A 20,578-nucleotide genomic window follows, 5' to 3' on the forward strand; every position below is an offset into this window, starting at 1 on the left:
GGAGGACCTAGAAGCCAGATGGCACCTTCTGGGTCTTTGTAGGACTTCACCGAGGATGTCAATTGTGCTTTTGAGTTCCTGCTGAAGCTCACACCCTTGCTGGACAAAGCCGACCAGCGCTGCAAGTACGAGCTCCCCTGCTCACCCCCACTGCACCGGAACATGTTCTGGGCTCTCCCCCTTGCTCCTCTCAGGAGACTGTCTCCTGGTTTGCTCCCCTGGGCAGGAGGCGGCAGCCCTGTAGCTGCCGAGTGCCTGCGCCCCTCTAACATCCCTCAGGCAGTCAAACATCCTTCATCCTGAAGGAGGGAGGACAGCAGGCAGGGGCCCATTGTTCCCACCCCTCAGTAACCCCTGCCCTGCTCCCCCGTCATCACCTTTTCCCCTCACAGCTGTGACTGTACAAAATTCCTACTCCAAGAATGTAGCAAGCAGGGGCTTCTGTCTGAAGCCAGCGTGACCAACCTCATGGCCAAGCGGTAAGTGTGCGCTCCCTTGGGCTGGCCCATGGGCCGCTTGCCCTCCTCCTCTCATGTCCAGTCCGGACTTCCCGGTGCCTTTTTGCCTACTGTCTAGAGTTCGGGTTGCAGGTGCCTGGGGCCAGGCCTAGGGATCCCAGGAACAGCAGATGCTCGTTTCTGCACCCTTAGGTGCTGCGCTTGAACTCCCACCGTCCTTTGCAAGCAAAGTTAAAATCCTAAATCTTCCTTTAATATGAAGTGAGCTTTCAACATTGAAGTAACGATCAGTGATAAGTTGAAGCAATCGTGGTCGTGAATATGCTTTCATAAAGATCACCCCGGCCACAAAGTTTCTCCTGTGCTCCCCACCTTCTCTGGGCCTTTGCTTCTGTAAGTCAGGAACTTACCTCTATTTCTTTTCCCTTCTCCAACTGCTTACGGCTGCAGGGCAGCAGACCGGGAACACGCGCCCCAGCTGAAATCCGGAGAAAATGCCAACATCCAGCCCAATCCTGGGCTGATCCTCCGGGCAGAGCCCACTGTCACAAATATCCTCAAGGTGAGTGTGCCCTTTCCTTGCCTCCAGGGTCACGACTTCCTTTTTTCCACTTTTGCTTCTACTTCCAGATAAATAAACAGAGGTCATAGACTTCTATGTCTTCTGGCTTTTATACGTAGTTACTTTGGAGGTAGAGAAAGGGGGAAAGCGGGGAAGCTTCCATCGAAAATAATCTCTGTTGAGCTTGAGCATTACCTGTAAGCCAGGCACCCTGGTAGATGCTTTCACCTGCTCCTGCAGAAGCAATGGGGAATCTCATAGCAGTGACCTCACCCACCCCACCTCCACCATCACCACCATCACACCACCACCATCATGATCCCAGTTGAGTTGAGAGGGAAGGATTAGAGAGCAAGGATGGATTTGGGGAATGGTTTTCCAGAACAGAGTCAGAAAGATGTAGATCGAATTTCAGGTTGTAGTATCCCATTTAATGGAGACACACAGAGAGGGAGACTGTGGTTGGGCTGTATCTGGGGGGTGTTCAGTATTGTTCAGGACTTGATTTCCTGTCATGTCCCCAGACGATGGATGCAGACCACTCCAAGTCCCCAGAGGGGCTGCTAGGAGTTCTGGGCCACATGCTGTCTGGGAAGAGTTTGGATCTGCTGCTGGCTGCTGCTGCTGCCACTGGGAAGCTTAAATCCTTCGCCCGGAAATTCATCAAGTGAGGAAGGCTGAGCCCCTGGCTAGGGTTGGGGAGGCATGTCTGAAGGAGGATGTAGCAGAATAGGGGCAAGGCGCTGGAGTCTGGGTCTCCCTGGAGATGCCCAGGGCAAGGCAGGCCATCCCCACGGGAGACGCTGGGGGAAGGCCCAGGTCTCTGGATGTGAAGTGCTCTTTTCTCTGCAGCTGAGCATGTTGATGAGCTGAGAGGCATAAAATGGCAGACGTGGAGGGATTCAGGTGCACCCAATCATTAAGAAGGAGTTCTCAAACCCTGTTGATTGTTTTGGTTGACCTGGAATTTGATATGTAGAACTTGGCTCTGTCCAGTGAGCCATTAACTGGGTCTTGGAAATCTTTTTTTCTTTTTTTTAAGATTTTTATTTTTTATTTTTTTATTTTTAAAATTTTTTTAATGTTTATTTATTTTTGACAGAGAGACAGAGCATGAGCGGGTGGGGGCGGGGGGGATTGTGGCACAGAGAGAGAGGGAGACACAGAATGTGAAGCAGGCTCCAGGCTCTGAGCTGTCAGCACAGAGCCCGACGCGGGGCTCGAACCCACGAACTGTGAGATCATGACCCGAGCCGAAGTCGGACGCTCAACCGACTGAGCCACCCAGGCGCCCCTAAGATTTTTATTTTTAAGTAATCTCTACACTCAATGTGGGGCTTGACTCACAACAGTTGCATGCTCTTTTGACTGAGCCAGTCAGGTGCCCCGCCTTGGAAATCTTTTAAAAACAGATAGGAAGAGTTCTTTTTTGTGTAGTGATGTTCATTTTAAGTGTAATCCCTAATTCAGACTCTAGTGACTGCCTTTCAGGATAGGTGTAGCCCCCTGACTCTTTGCCCTGCTTGGTGCAGCCTGTCTCCATTCCTCCCACAGTTTGAATGAATTCACGACACATGGCAATGAAGAACTTGGTAAGTCAGCTCTGTGCACCTCCAGACCCTGCACTGCAGGAGGGGTGGTGGAGGCAGAGAATAAGGGAGGGCAGAGGGCCTATTGCTTATCCTGGGGAGGCTGTTTTCTCCCCTGAACAATGACGGACTGAAGCTTTTGGGGAGCCTTGAAAGAGGGGAATGCTGGGAAAAGGATTCTTCCCAAACCACCTGTTTGTCTCTTGCTCTCCCCCTTTATGATTTGGTTGGGTACTGAGGAGAAGGAGGGTATCAGGAGTCTTTGATTCTAAGGAAGGGATGATGTTCCAGTCGACACTCAAGAAAAGGATTCTGAGCCTCAGAGCTTTGAAGAAGCCATTTGATCACTGACCTTCCTTGAGGCAAATCCCGATCCCCTCCCAACCTAGACAAGGGCTTTGGGCCCTGCCCTAGGCAGTGGGGTCAGCCTTCTCATTCTTCATAGCCAAAGCAGCCTCGGTGCGCGCCTTGCTCTTTGACATCTCGTTCCTCATGTTGTGTCACGTGGCCCAGACCTATGGTTCAGAGGTGAGTGAGAGGAAAGCAGCCAGGATTAGGGGCACCAAGTGGGCGGGGAGAAGGGGAAGGAAACGGCCAATAACTAGGGGCCCCTCTCTCCCACTGGTCTCCTAAGCCAGTTGGTTCTGCTGGCTGCAGAACTCTGGTGCCCCCACCCCTGGTGGGTCAACGGATGCCCCTTTGGTCACATCCATAATCCTTCAGTGCGACCTCCACACCCACCACTAGGTGGCAGCATAGCCCCCTCATCTTTCTCCCTTAGACCAATTCATCTTTAGTTCTTCAGGCTGGAAAGTAGAAGCAGTGGGGTAGGAAACGGGGGTGCGGGGCACTGGCTGCTGATGCTCCCTTCCTTTCCCAGGTAATTCTGTCTGAGTCGAGCTCAGGAGCACAGGTGCCCTTCTTTGAGACATGGATGCAGACTTGCATGCCTGAGGAGGGCAAGATCCTAAACCCTGACCACCCCTGCTTCTGGCCCGACTCCACCAAAGTGGAATCCTTGGTGGCCTTGCTCAACAACTCTTCAGAGATGAAGCTGGTGTCAGTGGCCGGGTGCCCGGTCCAAGGGTGGTGGCGGGGGTAGGCCAAGACCCTCTCCCTCAGCCCATCCCACACTCCCCCGTGGTGATTTTCCTCTCATTCCCACCCCTTGCAGGCAGATGAAGTGGCACGAAGCCTGTCTGAGCATCTCAGCAGCCATCTTGGAGATCCTCAATGCCTGGGAGAACGGGGTCCTGGCCTTCGAGTCCATCCAGGTAGCCCCACCTTTCCAGCAGCCTTCTCTCCTCCCTGAGACACAGAGCCAGTCTTTGATAGCTTGTTACATTTTATAAGAACAAGAAGACCCTTAATCCAGGAGCTCATGTTTGGATGTTGATCTTCCTTGTAATTATAGGCTTAGCCACTCCCTCCCACCCAGGCAACTTTGGAAAAAGCATATTTGTGGTGAAAAGAGGTGTGGGATGTGGTCCAGGATTCCACCTGCTGCACTTAGCTGCCCACAGAGGCTGGGGAAAGTGATGGTCAGGGAGGGGAAGATAGTGGCCTCAGTCACCCTTTCCCCTCCCCCAGAAAATCACAGATAATATCAAGGGGAAGGTGTGCAGTCTGGCAGTGTGTGCTGTGGCTTGGCTTGTGGCCCACGTGCGGATGCTGGGGCTGGATGAGCGTGAGAAGTCTCTGCAGATGATCCGCCAGCTGGCAGGGCCACTGTATAGTGAGAACACCCTGCAGTTCTACAACGAGAGGTCAGTAACCCGTCCCCTCGCTTCTGGAACTCTGTAGGCCTGTCGTGAGAAGCCAGCACCTCTAATAACCAATATCCCCCTCTTCTCTTACCTTCCCAAAACATGCTGCTCACTCACCCACGTTTTTATTTACGTGTTCACCCACTGACTCAGCAAGATTTAGTGTGTGTCTCTGTGCCTGGAGTGTTTATAATCCAGTACCTGCTGTGTCCCAGAAATACAGACCCCAAATAGCTCTATGATTCCTGTCTTCAAAGAGCTCAAGATCTGGAGAACTAGCTTACCAGAAGAACAGAGTGGTTATCTTAGCTCTATCACTGTCTAGGAACTATGAGCCCATCTGCAAAACTATAAGCCTTCAGCCTGCCTACCCTCGTCATCCCCCTATCTGGCTATCTTTTGTGACATTGTCCTGCCTTGGCTTTTTAGAGGCTTGGAGGACCTCCCTGGTGACTTCAGACATTGAGTTCAGTGGTGTTTCCCCCTTCCGATAACCTTTTTTTAATATAATTGTGGTAAAAATGTAACCTAAAGAAATTTGTCTTAACTATTTTTAAGTATCTAGTTCAGCAGTGTTAGGTATTCACATTGTGGGGGGTGGGGGGTGGGGGAGGGGGGCGGAACAGATCTGCAGAACCTTTCATCTTGTAAATCTGAGACTTTGTACCCATTATGTAACAACTCACCCTTTTCCCTCCCCCAGTTTCTGGTAACTACCATTCTACTTTGTTTCTATGAATTTGACTACTTGAGGTACCCCATGTAAGTGGGTACAGTGTTTGTCTTCTTGTGCCTGGCTTATTTCATTTAGCACAGTGTTCCCAAGGTTCATCCATGTCGTAGCACATGTCAGAATTTCCTTCAGAATAATATTCCATCATATGTATATGCCACATTTTGTTTATCCATTCGTCGGTTGATGGACGCTTGGGTAGCTTCGCCTCTTGGCTGTTGTGAACAGCGCTGCTATGGAACGGGCATGTACAAGCAGTAAGCTAGGAGAGAGGACTCACCAGGTGGCCCTCAGGATGCTCCTAGAGGGGGGAAGGTGGAAACATTGAACCAAAACACGGTTGGAGAGGGTCTGTGAGATCACATCTCCTTTTTTCCTCACATCATTCTCTGTTCCTTTGTCCCTCACATCCATCCTCCCACAAGTAATGGAGGGTGTGCTCTGACGTAATCCACGCTAAGCACCCTGACTCCTATCTGGGTGAAGAATAGTTGGAAATCTGTGGGTGCATCATGCAGGTGGGAAAAAGTGGGCCTGAAAGTCCTAGCAGCTTTCCCAGAGCTGCCCAGCATTCCAGGAATAGTTAGCGCTCAGACTCCGGACTGCATTCACGGTTGAAGACCGTGTATGAGAAAATTCCTGGACATATGCTTCTATTTGCCCAGCTACCAAAGGCCGGGAAGAGTCTTGTGGGACAGTCCTTGGGCCCTTGTCCTGGAAGTAACAGTTTACTTTGGGAGGAGGCCAAGGCTGGGCGGGGACCCCCCCCACCCCCCCAGCACTCAGCCCAAAGGGAAGTGATCATATTTATTTATGTCCAGGGATTGGCAGGGCCCCAGCTCTGGGGGATGGGGGAAGTTGGAGACAATGAAAAGAGAAAACAGGAATATATCGTTGGAATAACCTGGGGGAGGAGAGCACCCCCTCCACACACAGGCTTTGGGCCCATCAGGTGAGAGGCCTCCCAGGAGCAGGACTGGTAGGGGCAGGTCTGCTAGGGCTTTGTGACTTCTTGTCTCCTCCCTCAGCATAGAATGGGGTTAGTTCCCCAGGAATATTTCCGTAACTCGAGTCCTGGGAAAAGTCTGGCCTGGATGTTTGCTCCACTCTTGAACCTGATATTGCCCGAACCTGAATCTCAGGTCCTCTCCTCCCTCCCCCAGGGTGGTGATCATGAGCTCGATCCTGGAGCACATGTGTGCTGACGTGCTGCAGCAGACAGCCACCCAGATCAAGTTCCCATCCACGGGTGTGGACACGATGCCCTACTGGAACCTGCTGCCCCCCAAGCGACCCATCAAGGAGGTGCTGACAGACATATTTGGCAAGGTGCTGGAGAAAGGATGGGTGGACAGCCGCTCCATCCACATCTTTGACACCCTGCTGCACATGGGAGGCGTCTACTGGTTCTGCAACAACCTGATTAAGGTACCTGGGGTGCAGCGGGTGTGGGCCAGACACCCACCCAGACCTAGGCTGGGGGAGCAGGTATCCTCGAGACTCAGGGAGACCTCTGAGAAAATACCTGGTAGCACCAAAGTCAGTCCTGTCCCCGCATTTCCCTGCACCCAGCCTGGTCAGCCGGGCTTCTCTGGGAGGCCTCTTAAGTGCCGTGAGAAGATTCCTTGGAACACAGAGGCAGGTCCTGGCCTCGGGGCTCCTGGGCTCTGAGGGAAGCCCCCTCTTCAGGGAGCTATGGCCAGAGGCTGACTCGTAGTGAGGGATGGAGCAGTACCCGGGGCTTCCCCTTGTGTGCTCTCCCAGAGAACCCCGTGTTTGGAGCCCTCAGCTGCTAAATCTCCCTCCCCGGCCCCTCCAGGAGCTGTTGAAGGAGACGCGGAAGGAGCACACACTGCGGGCGGTGGAGCTGCTCTACTCCATCTTCTGTCTGGACATGCAGCAAGTGACCCTGGTCCTGCTGGGCCACATCCTGCCTGGCCTGCTCACCGATTCCTCTAAGTGGCACAGCCTCATGGACCCTCCTGGCACTGCGCTCGCCAAGTAGGATTCTCTCAGAGCCTCGAGTCCCCACAGCACGGGGCCCGGGGGGCTGGGCTGTGGGGAAGCCCTGTCAGCTGGGGCCTGATCAGCACCGGCACGGAAACCCTCTCTGGGGCCCTCTGACTTTACCTTCTTTCCCTGGAACCCTTTGCCAGGTTAGCTGTCTGGTGTGCCCTGAGCTCCTATTCTTCCCACAAGGGACAGGCATCCTCGCGCCAGAAGAAGAGACACCGTGAAGACATCGAGGTAGGGCGCATTCATTCATGTGCTCAGAGGACATTTACTGGGCCTTCTGTGGTAAGAGACACCTTCCCTGGGTGGCTGCGTCAGGGCTCAGTTGGCCGAGCGTCTGTAAGGGTGACTGTGTGAGGGGGTCTGTCACTAGGGCTGTGGGAGGGTAAGGGAAGCTGGTCCTACTGGAGATGCCGGCTGAGGCCTATGGGGAGCTGACTCTTCCTCACTCCTATGTGAGCTGCAGCTCTCCTCCCTGATGACAGGGAATTTGGGGACTCAAGGGTGTAAAAGTGACTCTCCCGCCCTCCAGGATTATATCAGTCTCTTCCCCTTGGATGACATGCAGCCCTCGAAGCTGATGCGACTGCTCAGCTCCAATGAGGAAGACGCCAACGTCCTTTCGAGTCCCAGTGAGTCCCAGTGAGCGTGCGGACGGGGCTGGGCGGGCTGCTCCTTTCCTGGGAACTCACCCCTGCCTGGGAAAGTTGCTTGGTGTGGTCCGTGGCTGCCGCATATCTGCGGGTCAGAGAGAGTGTGGGGGAAGTTTGTCTCATCCCGCTCCCCACTGCGCTCTGTTTTCTACCTGCCGAGAGCCCAGGGTTGTTGGGGACCTCTTCTGAAGGACTGATGCTCTTCTGCCCAGACCCCAGCCCAGCCCCGCATGCACCACTGTCCCTTCCCCGTGCCTTACTCACCACAAGTGAGTTCACTGCCTCAGGCACAGTCTGTGCCATTGACTCACCAGCTCTGGCCTTCCTTCCCCTGAAACGGCCCCTGAGGTCTGGGCTGGGACATGGGGCTGCTCCCCACTCTTCCTGCCTGAAGATTACCCCTGCCTCTCCAGGCTCCCTTTTCCAAGGGCTTCTCCTGTGGCACTTAATTTTTCCTGTTTCCAGAGATTTCTCTTGAGTCTAGACATTTCTCTAAGGCCTTTTAGGGATTAAATCACCAACTGTGCACTTGGGCAGAGGAAAGATGTTGAGGCCGCCACCTACAAACCCTGTGACCTTTGGCTACTCAGCAAACCTGAGTCTTGGTTTCTTTGTAAAATGGGATTGCGAGGATTAAGTGGCCTGATCCACGCGCAGGCAGCAGATGGGCGCCTGGCGGTGTTCACCAAATGTACTCTCTCCTCTCCCTGTGGGATGTCTGTATTCGGGGCCCCTCTGTGACTCTGGATCCAGGACCTTCCCCGGGCAGGCCCTCCATGCCTGACGAGTGAGGGCGTCCCCTGGGAAGGGGGGTTTTGAACGCAGGAGGCCTTTTCCTCAGGCCCCCTCTGCCTGGCCCCACAGCCGACCGCTCCATGAGCAGCTCCCTGTCAGCCTCCCAGCTCCACACGGTTAACATGAGAGACCCGCTGAACCGAGTCCTGGGTGAGTCCTCCCACTGTGCTGCAGCCGGAGGGGTCCTCCTGGTGTCCCTTCACTCCTGCTATGTTGCCCCATCTCCCCGGTCGCTGGCTCTCCCGTCACCCCCAGACTCCCATTTAGTCCCTCTTCACTCGTTTTCCTTTCACGCTTCCTCTTTTGGACGCCCCCATTTGGGGGGCATTCTGAGCACTTCTTTCCTTTTGCTTTCTGGTGCCACCACCACCTCCCAGCCTAACCCCTCTCAGCCCCTTCTCACGGAGTGCTCCCTCTCCCCCCATCCTGCACAGCCAACCTGTTCCTGCTCATTTCCTCCATCCTGGGCTCGCGGACCGCCGGCCCGCACACCCAGTTTGTGCAGTGGTTCATGGAGGAGTGTGTGGACTGCCTGGAGCAGGGCAGCCGCGGCAGCATCCTGCAGTTCATGCCCTTTACCACCGTGAGTGCTTCGTCTCCAGGCCCGGCCGGTCCCCGCCTTCGGGCTCAGATGGGGCAGCGAGTCTTAGTGGAAGCCTGGGGTTCAGTGACAGCCGTCAGAGTAGGAGGGGCCTCCTTCCTCCCAGGACACCGGGGCCACCACCAGGTAGCCCCAGTGAGCGGCCGTTTGTCTGTCTGTGGCAGGTATCAGAACTGGTGAAGGTGTCAGCCATGTCCAGCCCCAAGGTGGTTCTGGCCATCACGGACCTCAGCCTGTCTCTGGGTCGCCAGGTGGCTGCCAAGGCCATTGCTGCGCTCTGAGAGGCTTGGAGTGGCTGCAGGGGTCAGCCGGGGGGGGCCCACGGCTCCAGGCGCCTCAGAGGGGAACAGTGAGGAAAGATGAGACATCATTGCTCATATCCACGTGATGTAAGAACCCTTTGTCATTTCCAGATCATTCCCCTACTCTTGACATCTGACCTCTAAGACGTCTCCCAGTTTCTTTCTTTCATAATTTCCTCTCCCCCTGCCAGCACCTGAAGAATGTGAGCAGCCTGGCTCTTAGCCCAGGGCCCTCCACACCCCACACCCCTGCCCTGCCCGCCACCCCCCCCCCCCCCCTTCCAACAGTAGATGTACCTCTGAGGAATTTTTACAGGTGCAGAGTGTATATATACACATATATTTTTGTAACACATGAGGGAAGTTCACCTCAGCTCATTTGTAAATAAAGATCTTTGTGGGTCCCTGTGTGACTCCAAGTGGTGTCGGTGTTTGTCCCACGGGGGCAGGGAACATCTTCTCCTTGGAATCCCATATACTGTGCCCCAGGCAGAGACTCAGCCCTGTGGCTGAGGAGGTCTGGGCTCAGGTTCCTGTGTTTGTCCACTCAGCAGGGGCAGACCTTCCCTTCCTAAGACATGCACTGGGCGATAAGGAGTCAACACACGCCTGCCGCCTGCCCCCACACCCCAAAGTCAGACTTAACTCTGAAAAGGGAGAGGTTTTGGCTGAAGGCCCCACTGTCCTGTCCTGATGCTCTCCCACTAGGCCCAACCCCACCCAGAGTCTGACTGGCCCGGAGTTTGATCTGTGCTTTCCAAAAGAGGACTGGGGGGTGAGGGCAGGATCTGTTTAACCCTTGCTTGTCTTCTCCACACATCTCAAGCCCCGATTTCTTCAGGACCAAGCAGAGAGGGAGGGCTCTGAGCCACATGGCTGGGGACTCTGGCCCTGCTCAGCCAGACCTTTCTTTTTTTTTAATTTTTCTTTAGTGTTTATTTTGACAGAGTGGCCCCGCTCAGCCAGACCTTTCTTTTTTTTTCTTTTTCTTTAGTGTTTATTTTGACAGATTGTGTGCACATGTGCACATGAGTGGGGAAGGGGCAGAGAGAGAGCGGGGACAGAGGATCTGAAGCGGGCTCTGCTGACAGCAGAGAGCCCAATGTAGGGCTCGAACTCACAAACTGTGAGATCTTGACCTGAGCTGAAGTCGGACGCTTAACCAACCAACTGAGCCACCCAGGTGCCCCCATCCTTTCTAAGGAGCCAGATGGGGAAGGGAAGTGAAAGATGCTCGAGGAGCCAAGGGGAAGCCTTGAGATGGGGGACTGGGGACCGGTTGGCCATCTGAACTTTCCTGGGTCTGGTGGAGGCACCCTGGAACCACGTGCATCTTCAGCTGAGGACACAGGATTGCTTCCAACCTGCGGTGTGAAGCAGCCCCTCCAATCTCTGCATCTCTCTCTCTCTCTCTCTCTCTCACACACACACACACACACACACACACACACACACCTGCCCACTCACCCTGTGAGCTCAACAGCCCCTGAGGCTGAGACCAGCAGAGAAGTGGCAGCTGACCTGAGTTGCTCCCTGTCAGATCAGAAGCAGAACTTGAGGGAGAGAAGTACAGGGCCGGGAATTTGAGTTCTGACCCAGGTTGTCACCCTGAATTCAGATCCTAATCTGTAAAAGGCACTTACTCTATCGTCGTGGGCAGCTGTGAGTGTGGATGGGCTGGAGTTTATGGAAGATGATAAACTGACCAGCTCTGTGCAGACATTAAATCCTCCCTTGCTTTGGGCCAGTGTCTATGTCTGGACTATTAAGACTCCCCAATCCCACGTTCTCTCCCAGTATGGCTGTCCATCTGCCTTCTGTCTTCCCACTAGGCTGTGGCTCCTTGAGGCCAGGGACCATACATGCCTTGCCCACTGCTGTGTCCCTAGCACTTAGCTCAGTGCCTGCACAGAGCAGGTACAAGAGAAATCCATGCTAAAGGCGTGAATGTTGATGAGCTAGAGGACGGCCCTCTTCCTCCCTGCACCTCCTCTTTCCTTCCCTCTGGCCTCACCCCCCACTCAGCCCTCCCCCACCCAATCCCTGGCTGGGCACCAGCTGGACTCAAGAAAGAGGAAGAACGTTTACTGGAGACAAACAAAACACTTTATTATCACAGTTTGGCTACAGTGAGAAAGTGGGGGCAGAGGTGGAGGGTGAAGAGTTGAACGTTCCTCTCCATCACACAGGCCCCGCACTCCCAGTCCCCCTCCAGCGAGGCCGGTAAGTGACTCTCTGCCCGGCCCTTGAGGAGTCAGAATCCTGACCCTGGTGAGGGTGGGGCAGGCATTAGGAGCCTGTCATTGTCGCTACGAGGCATCCAGAAAGATGAGAAATGTCAGCCATGCCTGGGCTCCCCATACTGGAAGTCAAAATATTCCCCAAAACATCTTGAAAACTAGATTCCCTAGCGAATTCGTGGGACCCCAGGGTCAAGCTTTCCGGCCCTGGCTGCCTCTGCGGGCTTTACTGTGTAGGGAAGGGGACGTGAGAAGCAAGGCCTAGCCCACCTGGCATGCGCCAGGCACTTCGGTGAGGCCAGAGCGAGGGAGGACCCGGTAGGGGAACACTGCTGTTTAAATATTAAACAGGGTTGTCTTGTCTCCCACTTGGGAGACTTCCTGATGCTTCCGAGGGCCTCAAGGTGGGTACCCTTGGGCTAAGGGGTTCACTGGGGTTCTTCCCAGTGCCCACCACAGAGCCAGGCCAGGGAGCAGTCATAGAAATCAATACGTGGTATTTACCTATCCGCCTCCCAGTCCCGGGGACAGATTTTCTCCCTGCTACAAGCAGGAGAATGAAACTCAGAGGTGGCAGGAAGGACCCAAGAGTCCAGGGCTCCTTTCTGCTCTTTCTTGTCTTTAAATATTAGGTTTAAATAAGCATAAATATTAAATAAAGATAAATACACTCGTGGGGGAGGGTTTTGCTCAGGGCTTGGTGAAGTGGCGCAGAGCACGGTATGCCACCTCCAGGAAGCTCTGCAGGTTGGAGGCAACCAGGGTGCCTCCTGCCCGGCGCTGGAAGGCCGAGGTGAAGGTTGGCATGGTGCCCTGGGTGGGCGGCACTGCAGGGGCCATCCCCACGTCTTCCATCTGTGGGGGGGAAAGATGAGATCAGCAACCAGGCAGGCCCTGCTGCAAACACATTATTAAATGAGGAAACGCAAAAGGCTGATGGGCTGTGGAAGATCACACGGTTAATGGTGGGGCCAGGCCTTGAACCCAGGTCTGTTTCAAGGTCCAGTGATCTGTCTCCCGCCCTCATCTAGAGAGTGGGGAAGGGCCAGCAGCGAGGGGAGCCTGGGATGAAGTGGTAGCTCCTTACACACATGCCTGGGAGTGCTCCCATCCCGTTCCTAAAGAAGTGGGATACCCAAGCTTTCAGCCCAGTCTTTGGGGACCGGCTCAGTCCAGGCCCCGAACACTTGCCATTCCCAGCGAGGCTCTCACCTGCTGCCAGATGTTGATAGCAAAGTCGGTGATGTCCAGCTGCAGCATGTCCAGGGTGGGGGCTAACTCGGGGGATATCCCTGCCAGGGCCTGCAGGAGGCCCTGGTAGAGGAAGAGGCCACTGTGGAGTTGACGCAGGCAGCCCGTCTGCGGGACAGAGTAGGGCGTCAGAGGTTGCTGCCCGGGATGCTCCTTTTGGGGCCCCAGATTGGAGCCTGGAGATCCAGGGAGACTTCCAGACCATCCTTCCCTCCCCTCATCGCCCTCCTCCCCGTCCAGAAACTCACCAGCTGCAGGGCCTGGCTGGAGCAGCTGCTCAGGGGAGCCTGGGGGATGCCCAGAGCGTGCCCAAGCAGCAGCAGCTCCTCAGGGTGGCACAGCTTGTGGGCGGCACACTGGGGACAGGAAGGATGCTGAGTGAGGGGGTCCTGATGGGGCTGGGCTGCTTCTGCTTCCCGAGTCCAAGTCCTCCCCGTTTCTCCAAGATCTTCCCCTCCCTCCTGGTCCTGCCAGGCTGCTCAGCCCCATTCTGCCCTCCACTGTGATCCCAGGCAGCCGCTCCGAGAGCACCGAGAGCACCGTCCCTGCAACGTTCTCTCCCCCCAGTTCCTGGCCAGACTTCCGTGGCTCCACACCTCTCCCTAATTTTCTCCCCGTTCCCCCTGGGTCTCTCCTCTCCCATGTCCCTCCCTGATGATGTCTTCCTAGTATTCCCGTCCCCTCCCTCAGCTCTTGCCCCTTCCTCCCTCCATGCAGCCCTCTGGGTCTTCTTTCCTCCACCACCCCTCTCCAGCATCTTTGTCCCCTCCTGGCCTCTCACTCACCAGCCTCTCCTGCAGTGCTGCGCCATCAGCCTGGACCTTCCTCACTTGTTCTAAGCACTTGAGCAGGAAGCTCTGGGGCAGGGAGCTGGGAGGGCCCAAGGGGGTGGCTTCTTGCACCATCCAGAGTGCGCTGTGCCACAGCAGCAGCTGCAGGGCTGAGGGCAGATAGGGGCTCAGGAGACATGCTGTCCACTCCCGCTGGGGTCCCTTTCCAGGGCCCAGGTTCCCCCAGCCCCTCTACTACTCCATCCTCCCTCCCTGGGGCTGGGACACTCACCGGTCAGCTTCATGGGGCTCTGGGCAGCAGGCTTAGCAGGAGGTCTGGGTGGGTCTGCAGACTCTGGGCTCTGGCAGGGATCAGCTCCAGAGGGCCTTTATACATAAGCCCATGGCGGCCTGGAAGGAAATTACCTGGTGCTACGACTAAGGCTTAGTAATAACTTTATGCAAATTTGGCGTTCAGGACAATGCAGGGGGGCTGGGACAAAAAGCTGTTTGCGAAAGTTTTGTGAAATTGTGGAATCTCTGATCCTTCTTTGACGTCCAGTCCCCTTCAAACTCCCTTCCTCCCCTTAGCCCCACCCAGGCCCGAATTGCCCCAGGGTGTTTGATCAGAACCGCTGAACAAAGGCCGAGCCACTGATAAAAGCCCTGGAGGCTGGAGGCTGGTCAGACTGACTGGGGAAGAGGCCAGCCTCTGGGCAGCCCCTCCCTCCCTCCCCTGGATCTGCTGGAGCAGTCCCCTGGCACTCTCCCTTGGGATTCTCAAGCCACCTGCTCCCTAGGCCCCAAATTCTGGGAGGGAAGAAGCTAGTTTTACCCCCCAAACTCCCAGGAGGCTGCCTTCCTGAGTCCCCTCCTGATGGGCCAGGGGCCTGAGATAGGGACATTGGGGTCTTGCCTCCCATCTCCACCCCACACTTTGATGGGCATCATCCCAGGCTCCTGTCGCAAACTGGTTAGCTGGGAACCCCCCAATCCCCCTCCATGACTCATTCCTTTAAGCCCCCAGAATCCTGGCAGAAACCAGAGGAAACCGGATGTCTGTCCCAAATGAAGCAAGACCTTTGAGGCTCTGAGCCTCTTGGTTCACCTGACCCTGCCCTTCCTCCTCCTCCCGCACTACGCCTCCCTCCAATGGTGTCCACCAGCGCTTTGGAATTGGGGGCATCTGTGACACATGGCTTCCCAGGCCAGGTTCACTGCCAGTCAGAGTGTGTGCTGCCCTGAGCTGGAGAAAGGCTGGGAGTGAGAAAGAAGAAGCTGCCCCAGCCTCAAATCCTAGAACCAGGCAAGTCTTGGAGTCTGTTCTGACCCCAGTGAACCGGCGCCAGAGAGGAAAGTGCCTTGCCCAAGGTCATGGATAGCAGAGTCAGACTCACAGTCTAGGCCTCTGCCTCAGGCTTGAGGGTTTCCCACAGGACTTGGGGCCTGACCGACCACACCCAAGGCTGTCACTTTCTGTCCCAATTTACCTCACCTCAGGCCAAGGAACAGATTTCTTTGGATGAGGAGTAGGTGTGTCTGCCTGGGTGAGGCCACCTCTGGGGCTGGGGTGCCCCCTGGTGGCCACAGCTGGCAGGGACTTCACGTTCCGATCTGTTCACATCTTGCCTCTGGTCTCCTGTCCACCTCAGGCTAGGCAGTTGGCAACCAAGCACTGACTGAGACCAGGTGTATGGCCAGCTCTGTGGGAGCAGAGGGGTGGGTTTAGAACTGTGGAGGTCAGGAGACTCATTTGCAAAACGTGCCCCTTTACCGTCCCCCAAAGAATCTCCAGAGGGCTCAGCTGGCTTCAGGTGTTGTGCCGCACACTCTCCATACATTATTGGGTGTATTCCTTTCAACAAGCCCAGGAGGAAGGTACCAGAACCATTTCCCCTTTTACAGAAGATGAATATGACCTTGAAGAGGTTAAGTAACCTACCCAAGTAGCAGAACCAAGGTCTGCCCTGTGCCACAGTCTTAAACTCTTAACCATGGAATCTTTTTTTTTAAAGCTTATTTATACTGAGAGAGAGTGAGAGCGAGAGCGAGAGAGCACGTGCAAGTGTAGGAGTAGAGCAGAGAGAGAGGGAGAGAGAGAGAATCCCAAGCAGTCTCCACACTGTCAGCCTGGAGCCCGATGTGGGTCTTGATCTCACAAACTGAGATCGTGAACTGAGCTGAAGTCAAACACATAACCAACTGAGCCACCCAGTGCTTCAACCATCAAATCTCTTAATCAATGTTTGGACTTCCTCACCTGTGGCCAGGAAGTTCTAGACCCAGACTCCTGTCTTTATCGACAGTCCAAGTGTGTAGGGTGTTTGGTTGGGTGGCCAGAATGGTGAGAGGGCTCAAAGATCACAATTTGAAGAAAACAGGCTGTTTTGATTGGGGAATCAAAGGAGGGGGTTGTTGCCTGGTCTCAAGGGCTGGACGTGGGACAGGGAGTGAAAGCCACAGCCGGCTAGTTTCCAGATCAACAGAAGTGACTAGCGGTCACAAGTGTTAGAAGATGGAGCGGGCGGCTTCCAGGGGAAGTGAGTGGCCCATCCCAGGAAGTGTTCTGGCATCCATTCCACAGGGAGAAAATCCAAATGTTGGCTGGCAATCATTGGGTACCTCTTATCTGTCAGGTACCTTCCATTACACTTTTGTCATTTCATCCTACAAACCAAGTGGAAGGATGTGGATTATACTCATTATAGACAAGGGACGGCCTCAGACAAGTGAAGGGTCTTGCCCAAGATCACAGAACTGGTCAGGCGGTGGAGCCAGGCAGGAATTGCAGTCAGGCTTCCCAAGCCCCTGTTGTTCCCATTACACTACCTTCCTGTTCAGATAAGCTGTACCTCTTGGATAATGGCTCAATCCAGACTTCGGCCTTACCCATGGGAGAATAAAGACCAGGTAGAGAGCCAGGGCTAGTTACTGGCCATGACGCACAGGCTGAGCTGGACCAAAATGATCTTGGGGCAAAGGGCCTGGCTCTGGAGACCCTTAGCTGTCATTCAGCCTTCCAGCTTCCAAAGGCTTTCCCTGGTGTTTCTTAATGGCCAGAACTGGTCAGCAACTTCCCCTCATGCTTCCTGTTTTCATCTGGTGCTGGACTTGGAGCATCTTTCTAAGGGCTGTGGAGTGACTCATTTGTTGCAGACTTGGCCCGTGAGCCAATTTGTGTACACCTCGTGTCAAGAAGGGGTTTTACGTTTTTAAACGGATGGGCAACAAAAGAATATTTCATAACTTGTAAACATCATATGAAATTCAAACTCCAGCGTTCTTGAATAATTTTTTTGCATATTATTTATAGCTGCTCTGAAGGGCAGAAGTGAATAGTTGTGACAGACTGTATGGCTCACGAGCCTAAAAAATGTGCTATCTGGCCCTTTGAGAAAAGGTTGCAAACCATGTGCACAGTGCCTATGTGCTAGGAGACACACAGCGATGTCCTCTGCGGCACTGTTAATACTAAACCAGTGCACACCAGTAGGGGAAGGGCTAAATAAACTGTGGTCCATCCATACCACATATGCTTCCTTCCCCCCGAGCCCCTCACGGAATGAAAACTCAGCGAGGAAAGGAATTTATTGCTCTTAATAAAGCTGAATTGCTTTATTTAGCTGTTTCCCAGTGCCTAGGACAGTGCTGTGCATGGTATCACCACTAGATCTCAAAACCAATGGCGAGTGAAAAGAGCAAGTTACATTCATGTGATACATCATTTAAAAGATTTAAAAACACACAAAAATGCTGCAGCAACTTCTTACTCAACACGTTTCTGGAGGCAAGGGAAACAAAAGCGAAAATGAACTACTGGGACCTCATCAAAATAAAAAGCTTCTTCACAGCAAAGGAAACAATCAGCAAAACTAAAAGGCAACTGACAGAATGGGAGAAGATATTTGCAAACGACATATCAGATAAAGGGTTAGTATCCAAAATCTACAAAGAACTTATCAAACTCAACACCAAAAAACAAATAATCCAGTGAAGAAATGGGCAAAAGACATGAATAGACACTTCTCCAAGGAAGACATCCAGATGGCCAACCGACACATGAAAAAATGCTCAACATCACTCATCATCAGGGACATACAAATCAAAACCACAATGAGATACCACCTCACACCTGTCAGAATGGCTAACACTAACAACTGAGGCAACAACAGGTGTTGGCGAGGATGCCGAGAAAGAGGATCTCTTTCGCATTGTTGGTGGGAATGCAAGCTGGTGCAGCCACTCTGGAAAACAGTAGGGAGGTTCCTCAGAAAACTAAAAATAGAACTACTCTATGACCCAGCAATTGCACTACTAGGTATTTATCCAAGGGATACAGATGTGCTGTTTCGAAGGGACACATGCACCCCAATGTTTATAGCAGCACTATCAACAATAGTCAAAGTATGGAAAGAGCCCAAATGTCCATCGATGGATGGATGGATAAAGAAGATGTGGTATGTGTGTGTATACACACACACACACACACACACACACATACACAATGGAGTATTACTCAGCAATCAAAAAGAATGAAATCTTGCCACTTGCAACTACGTGGATGGAGCTGGAGGGTATTATGCTAAGTGAAATTAGTCAGAGAAAGACAAAAAATCATGACTTCACTCATATGAGGACTTTAAGAGACAAAACAGATGAACATAAGGGAAGGGAAACAAAAATAATATAAAAACAGGGAGGGGGACAAAACAGAAGAGACTCATAAATATGGAGAACAGAGGGTTACTGGAGGGGTTGTGGGAGGGGGCATGGGCTAAATGGATAAGGGGCACTAAGGAATCTGCTCCTGAAATCATTGTTGCACTATATGCTAACTAATTTGGATGTAAGTTAAAAAAAATAAAAAATAAAACCACAAAAAATACTGTATTTTGTAGAAGATAAAGTATAAAAACATAAAGCTGGAAGGCTACTTACGGAATTCATCAGAGCGGCTGCCTCTAGGGAAGTAAGGGAAGGGCCTGGGAAAGAAACAAGATGGGCTTCTGACTGATCTGTAATGGTTTTCCTTGGTTGAAAAAAGGACATGATAACCAAATGTCACCATTTATTAAACTTGGGTGGAAAACTCCATGGGTATTTGTTAGGTCATTCTTTCTGCTTCTCTGTAGTTTTGTAATTTAAAACAAAACTCAAAAATCAAAACAAAAAAAACAAAAAAAAAAAAAAGAAAAAAACCCACCCAACCATAAAGTGGAGAACACAGTGAACTCTCCAAGCATAAAAAAGACACTAAGCTTCTCCAGGAAGAGAAAACCAAGCCAATGGGAACGAATTAAAAGAAACTTCCAGAAAGTGAGCAGAAAAATAGTCTATCATAGAGTCAAGGTGGGTGAGAACCAGGAAATCACGTCGAATGACCCCAACTCTCTGTAACAGGATGACATACTCTCCAATCTGTTACCAACCAGGAGAGGACCTGAGGCACTCTGGGCCAGGTGCTGACTCTAAAATTTGTTAGCATTGAGGGGCACCTGGCTGGCTCAGTCTTTGGGCATGTGACTCTTCCCCACATTGAGTATGGAGACTACCTTAAAAAAGAAAAAAGAAAAAAAAAAAAAAAAAAACAAACCTTGGGGCACCTGGCTGGCTCAGTTGAAAGAGTGTGCAACTCTCGATCCTGGGGTTGTGGGTTGGAGCCCTACCTTGGGTGTAGGTTAGTCTTTTTTTTCTGAGAGAGAGTTTCATTACACTTGGGAGGTGGCAGAAGCTTCAGGGCAAGTGGGCAATGCCAGATTACTGTGATCAAGGCTGGGATGGGACCAGGACCCAAAACAAGGCCAGTCGAAAACATGCCTTTAATGGAAATTAGGGATACTGCAAGATGAAAATCTTCAGTTGGTAATGAACACACAAACGAGACTTCATCAAACCCAGTGTGTCAGGTACTGGGCAAAGCCCCGGGAGGACACAAATGCCTCTTCATGCTCTCGAAGAACCTACAAGCTAGCTGGGAAGATAAGTCTTTCACACCACCTCCTGAGAGGATCTGATCTCGAGCGAGTGTTCCAGATGCCAGGGGGATAAATCACTGTGAGGCAGGAAGCCTGGGGGAGGTGTAGAAATCCTCGAGGTGGAGAGCCAGAGCGTGGCAGGAGAGGGAATGCAATTAAGCAGAGGCAGAAACCCACGAGGCCGTGTTCAGATAACAGCGCTTGGCAGGAACAGAGAACATGTACAGCAACGTCCCAGGCGCCAACAGAGAACAGCAGTAATTCAATGACCCGAGATGGGGAGCATCCCCGTCAGCGGCTGGGAGACGTCAAGACTGAGGCAGACACATTTCCCCGCTATCTGCAGCTGGAGCCACAAGGAGGCCCCTCCGGGCTGACCCAACTCTCACTCTCAGGGAACAACCCGTCTCCCATTCAGTAAGGGCCAGCTGGGCAAAACCTGCTCTCAACCTGCTGCTGCAGCCTCATCAGAGACCATTCTCTCCTCTTGCAAACCTCCCGAGGGTCAGACCCCTGCCATTTCTTTGATCCTCTAGAGGTCTAGATTTTTTTTTTTAATTTTTTTTTTTTTAATGTTTACTTCTGAGAGAGAGAGAGAGAGAGCATGAGCAGGAGAGGGACATAGAGAGAGGGAGACACAGAATCAGAAGCAGGCTCCAGGCTCTGAGCTGTCAGCACAGAGCCTGATGCGGGGCTTGAACTCACAGACCGCGAGATCATGACCTGAGCCAAAGTCGGTCGCTCAACCGACTGAGCCACCCAGGCGCCCCTAGAGGTCTAGATTTTTAACTTCAGAGCCAGGTCATGGAATCTAATCCTTTATTGGACAGATGTGGGAAAGGAGATGGAGAGGTTTAGTGACTTGCCCAA

At 53.0% G+C, this 20,578-nt stretch overlaps 2 protein-coding genes and 1 non-coding gene across 9 annotated transcripts in view; 2 read left to right on the forward strand and 1 right to left on the reverse strand.

Moving 5' to 3' along the window:
* The window catches only part of MED24 (mediator complex subunit 24), a 32,043-nt gene extending 22,158 nt beyond the window's left edge, over window positions 1–9,885 (forward strand). For all 5 annotated transcript variants that reach the window (XM_019416049.2, XM_019416051.2, XM_019416048.2 and 2 more), the window contains 16 exons: window positions 43–125; window positions 393–479; window positions 909–1,020; window positions 1,545–1,687; window positions 2,575–2,612; window positions 3,055–3,137; window positions 3,490–3,668; window positions 3,784–3,883; window positions 4,200–4,375; window positions 6,272–6,536; window positions 6,928–7,109; window positions 7,265–7,355; window positions 7,654–7,753; window positions 8,639–8,719; window positions 9,004–9,152; window positions 9,335–9,885. In XM_019416049.2, coding sequence (XP_019271594.1) covers window positions 43–125; window positions 393–479; window positions 909–1,020; window positions 1,545–1,687; window positions 2,575–2,612; window positions 3,055–3,137; window positions 3,490–3,668; window positions 3,784–3,883; window positions 4,200–4,375; window positions 6,272–6,536; window positions 6,928–7,109; window positions 7,265–7,355; window positions 7,654–7,753; window positions 8,639–8,719; window positions 9,004–9,152; window positions 9,335–9,451 — 1,986 coding nt within the window. In that variant the 3' untranslated portion in view covers window positions 9,452–9,885. The remainder of the gene's footprint in view (window positions 1–42; window positions 126–392; window positions 480–908; window positions 1,021–1,544; window positions 1,688–2,574; window positions 2,613–3,054; window positions 3,138–3,489; window positions 3,669–3,783; window positions 3,884–4,199; window positions 4,376–6,271; window positions 6,537–6,927; window positions 7,110–7,264; window positions 7,356–7,653; window positions 7,754–8,638; window positions 8,720–9,003; window positions 9,153–9,334) is intronic.
* LOC128774381 (small nucleolar RNA SNORD124) lies at window positions 2,873–2,976 on the forward strand. Its single transcript, XR_008418959.1, has one exon. It is a non-coding gene; the product is annotated as a small nucleolar RNA SNORD124 (small nucleolar RNA).
* Window positions 9,886–11,555: 1,670 nt separating the features above from the next.
* CSF3 (colony stimulating factor 3) lies at window positions 11,556–20,203 on the reverse strand. Of its 3 annotated transcripts, none has more exons than XM_053893115.1 (6): window positions 18,672–20,203; window positions 14,026–17,977; window positions 13,749–13,903; window positions 13,212–13,319; window positions 12,925–13,071; window positions 11,556–12,567 (listed from the first exon to the last, which is right to left on the reverse strand). In XM_053893115.1, the coding sequence occupies exons 2-6, from the start codon at window positions 14,036–14,038 to the stop codon at window positions 12,403–12,405; spliced, it is 588 nt and encodes a 195-aa protein (XP_053749090.1). In that variant the 5' UTR covers window positions 14,039–17,977; window positions 18,672–20,203; the 3' UTR covers window positions 11,556–12,402. The 3 variants fall into 3 exon arrangements, with proteins under 3 accessions (XP_053749090.1, XP_053749091.1, XP_019271592.1); XM_053893116.1 differs by having other exon boundaries at window positions 14,026–14,144; window positions 15,229–20,203; XM_019416047.2 differs by having other exon boundaries at window positions 14,026–20,203.
* Window positions 20,204–20,578: the final 375 nt, after the last annotated feature.

The sequence above is a fragment of the Panthera pardus genome, unplaced genomic scaffold (assembly GCF_024362965.1).
Source record: "Panthera pardus isolate Hobbes unplaced genomic scaffold, ASM2436296v1 HiC_scaffold_3, whole genome shotgun sequence".
NCBI classification, from domain to species: domain Eukaryota; kingdom Metazoa; phylum Chordata; class Mammalia; order Carnivora; family Felidae; genus Panthera; species Panthera pardus.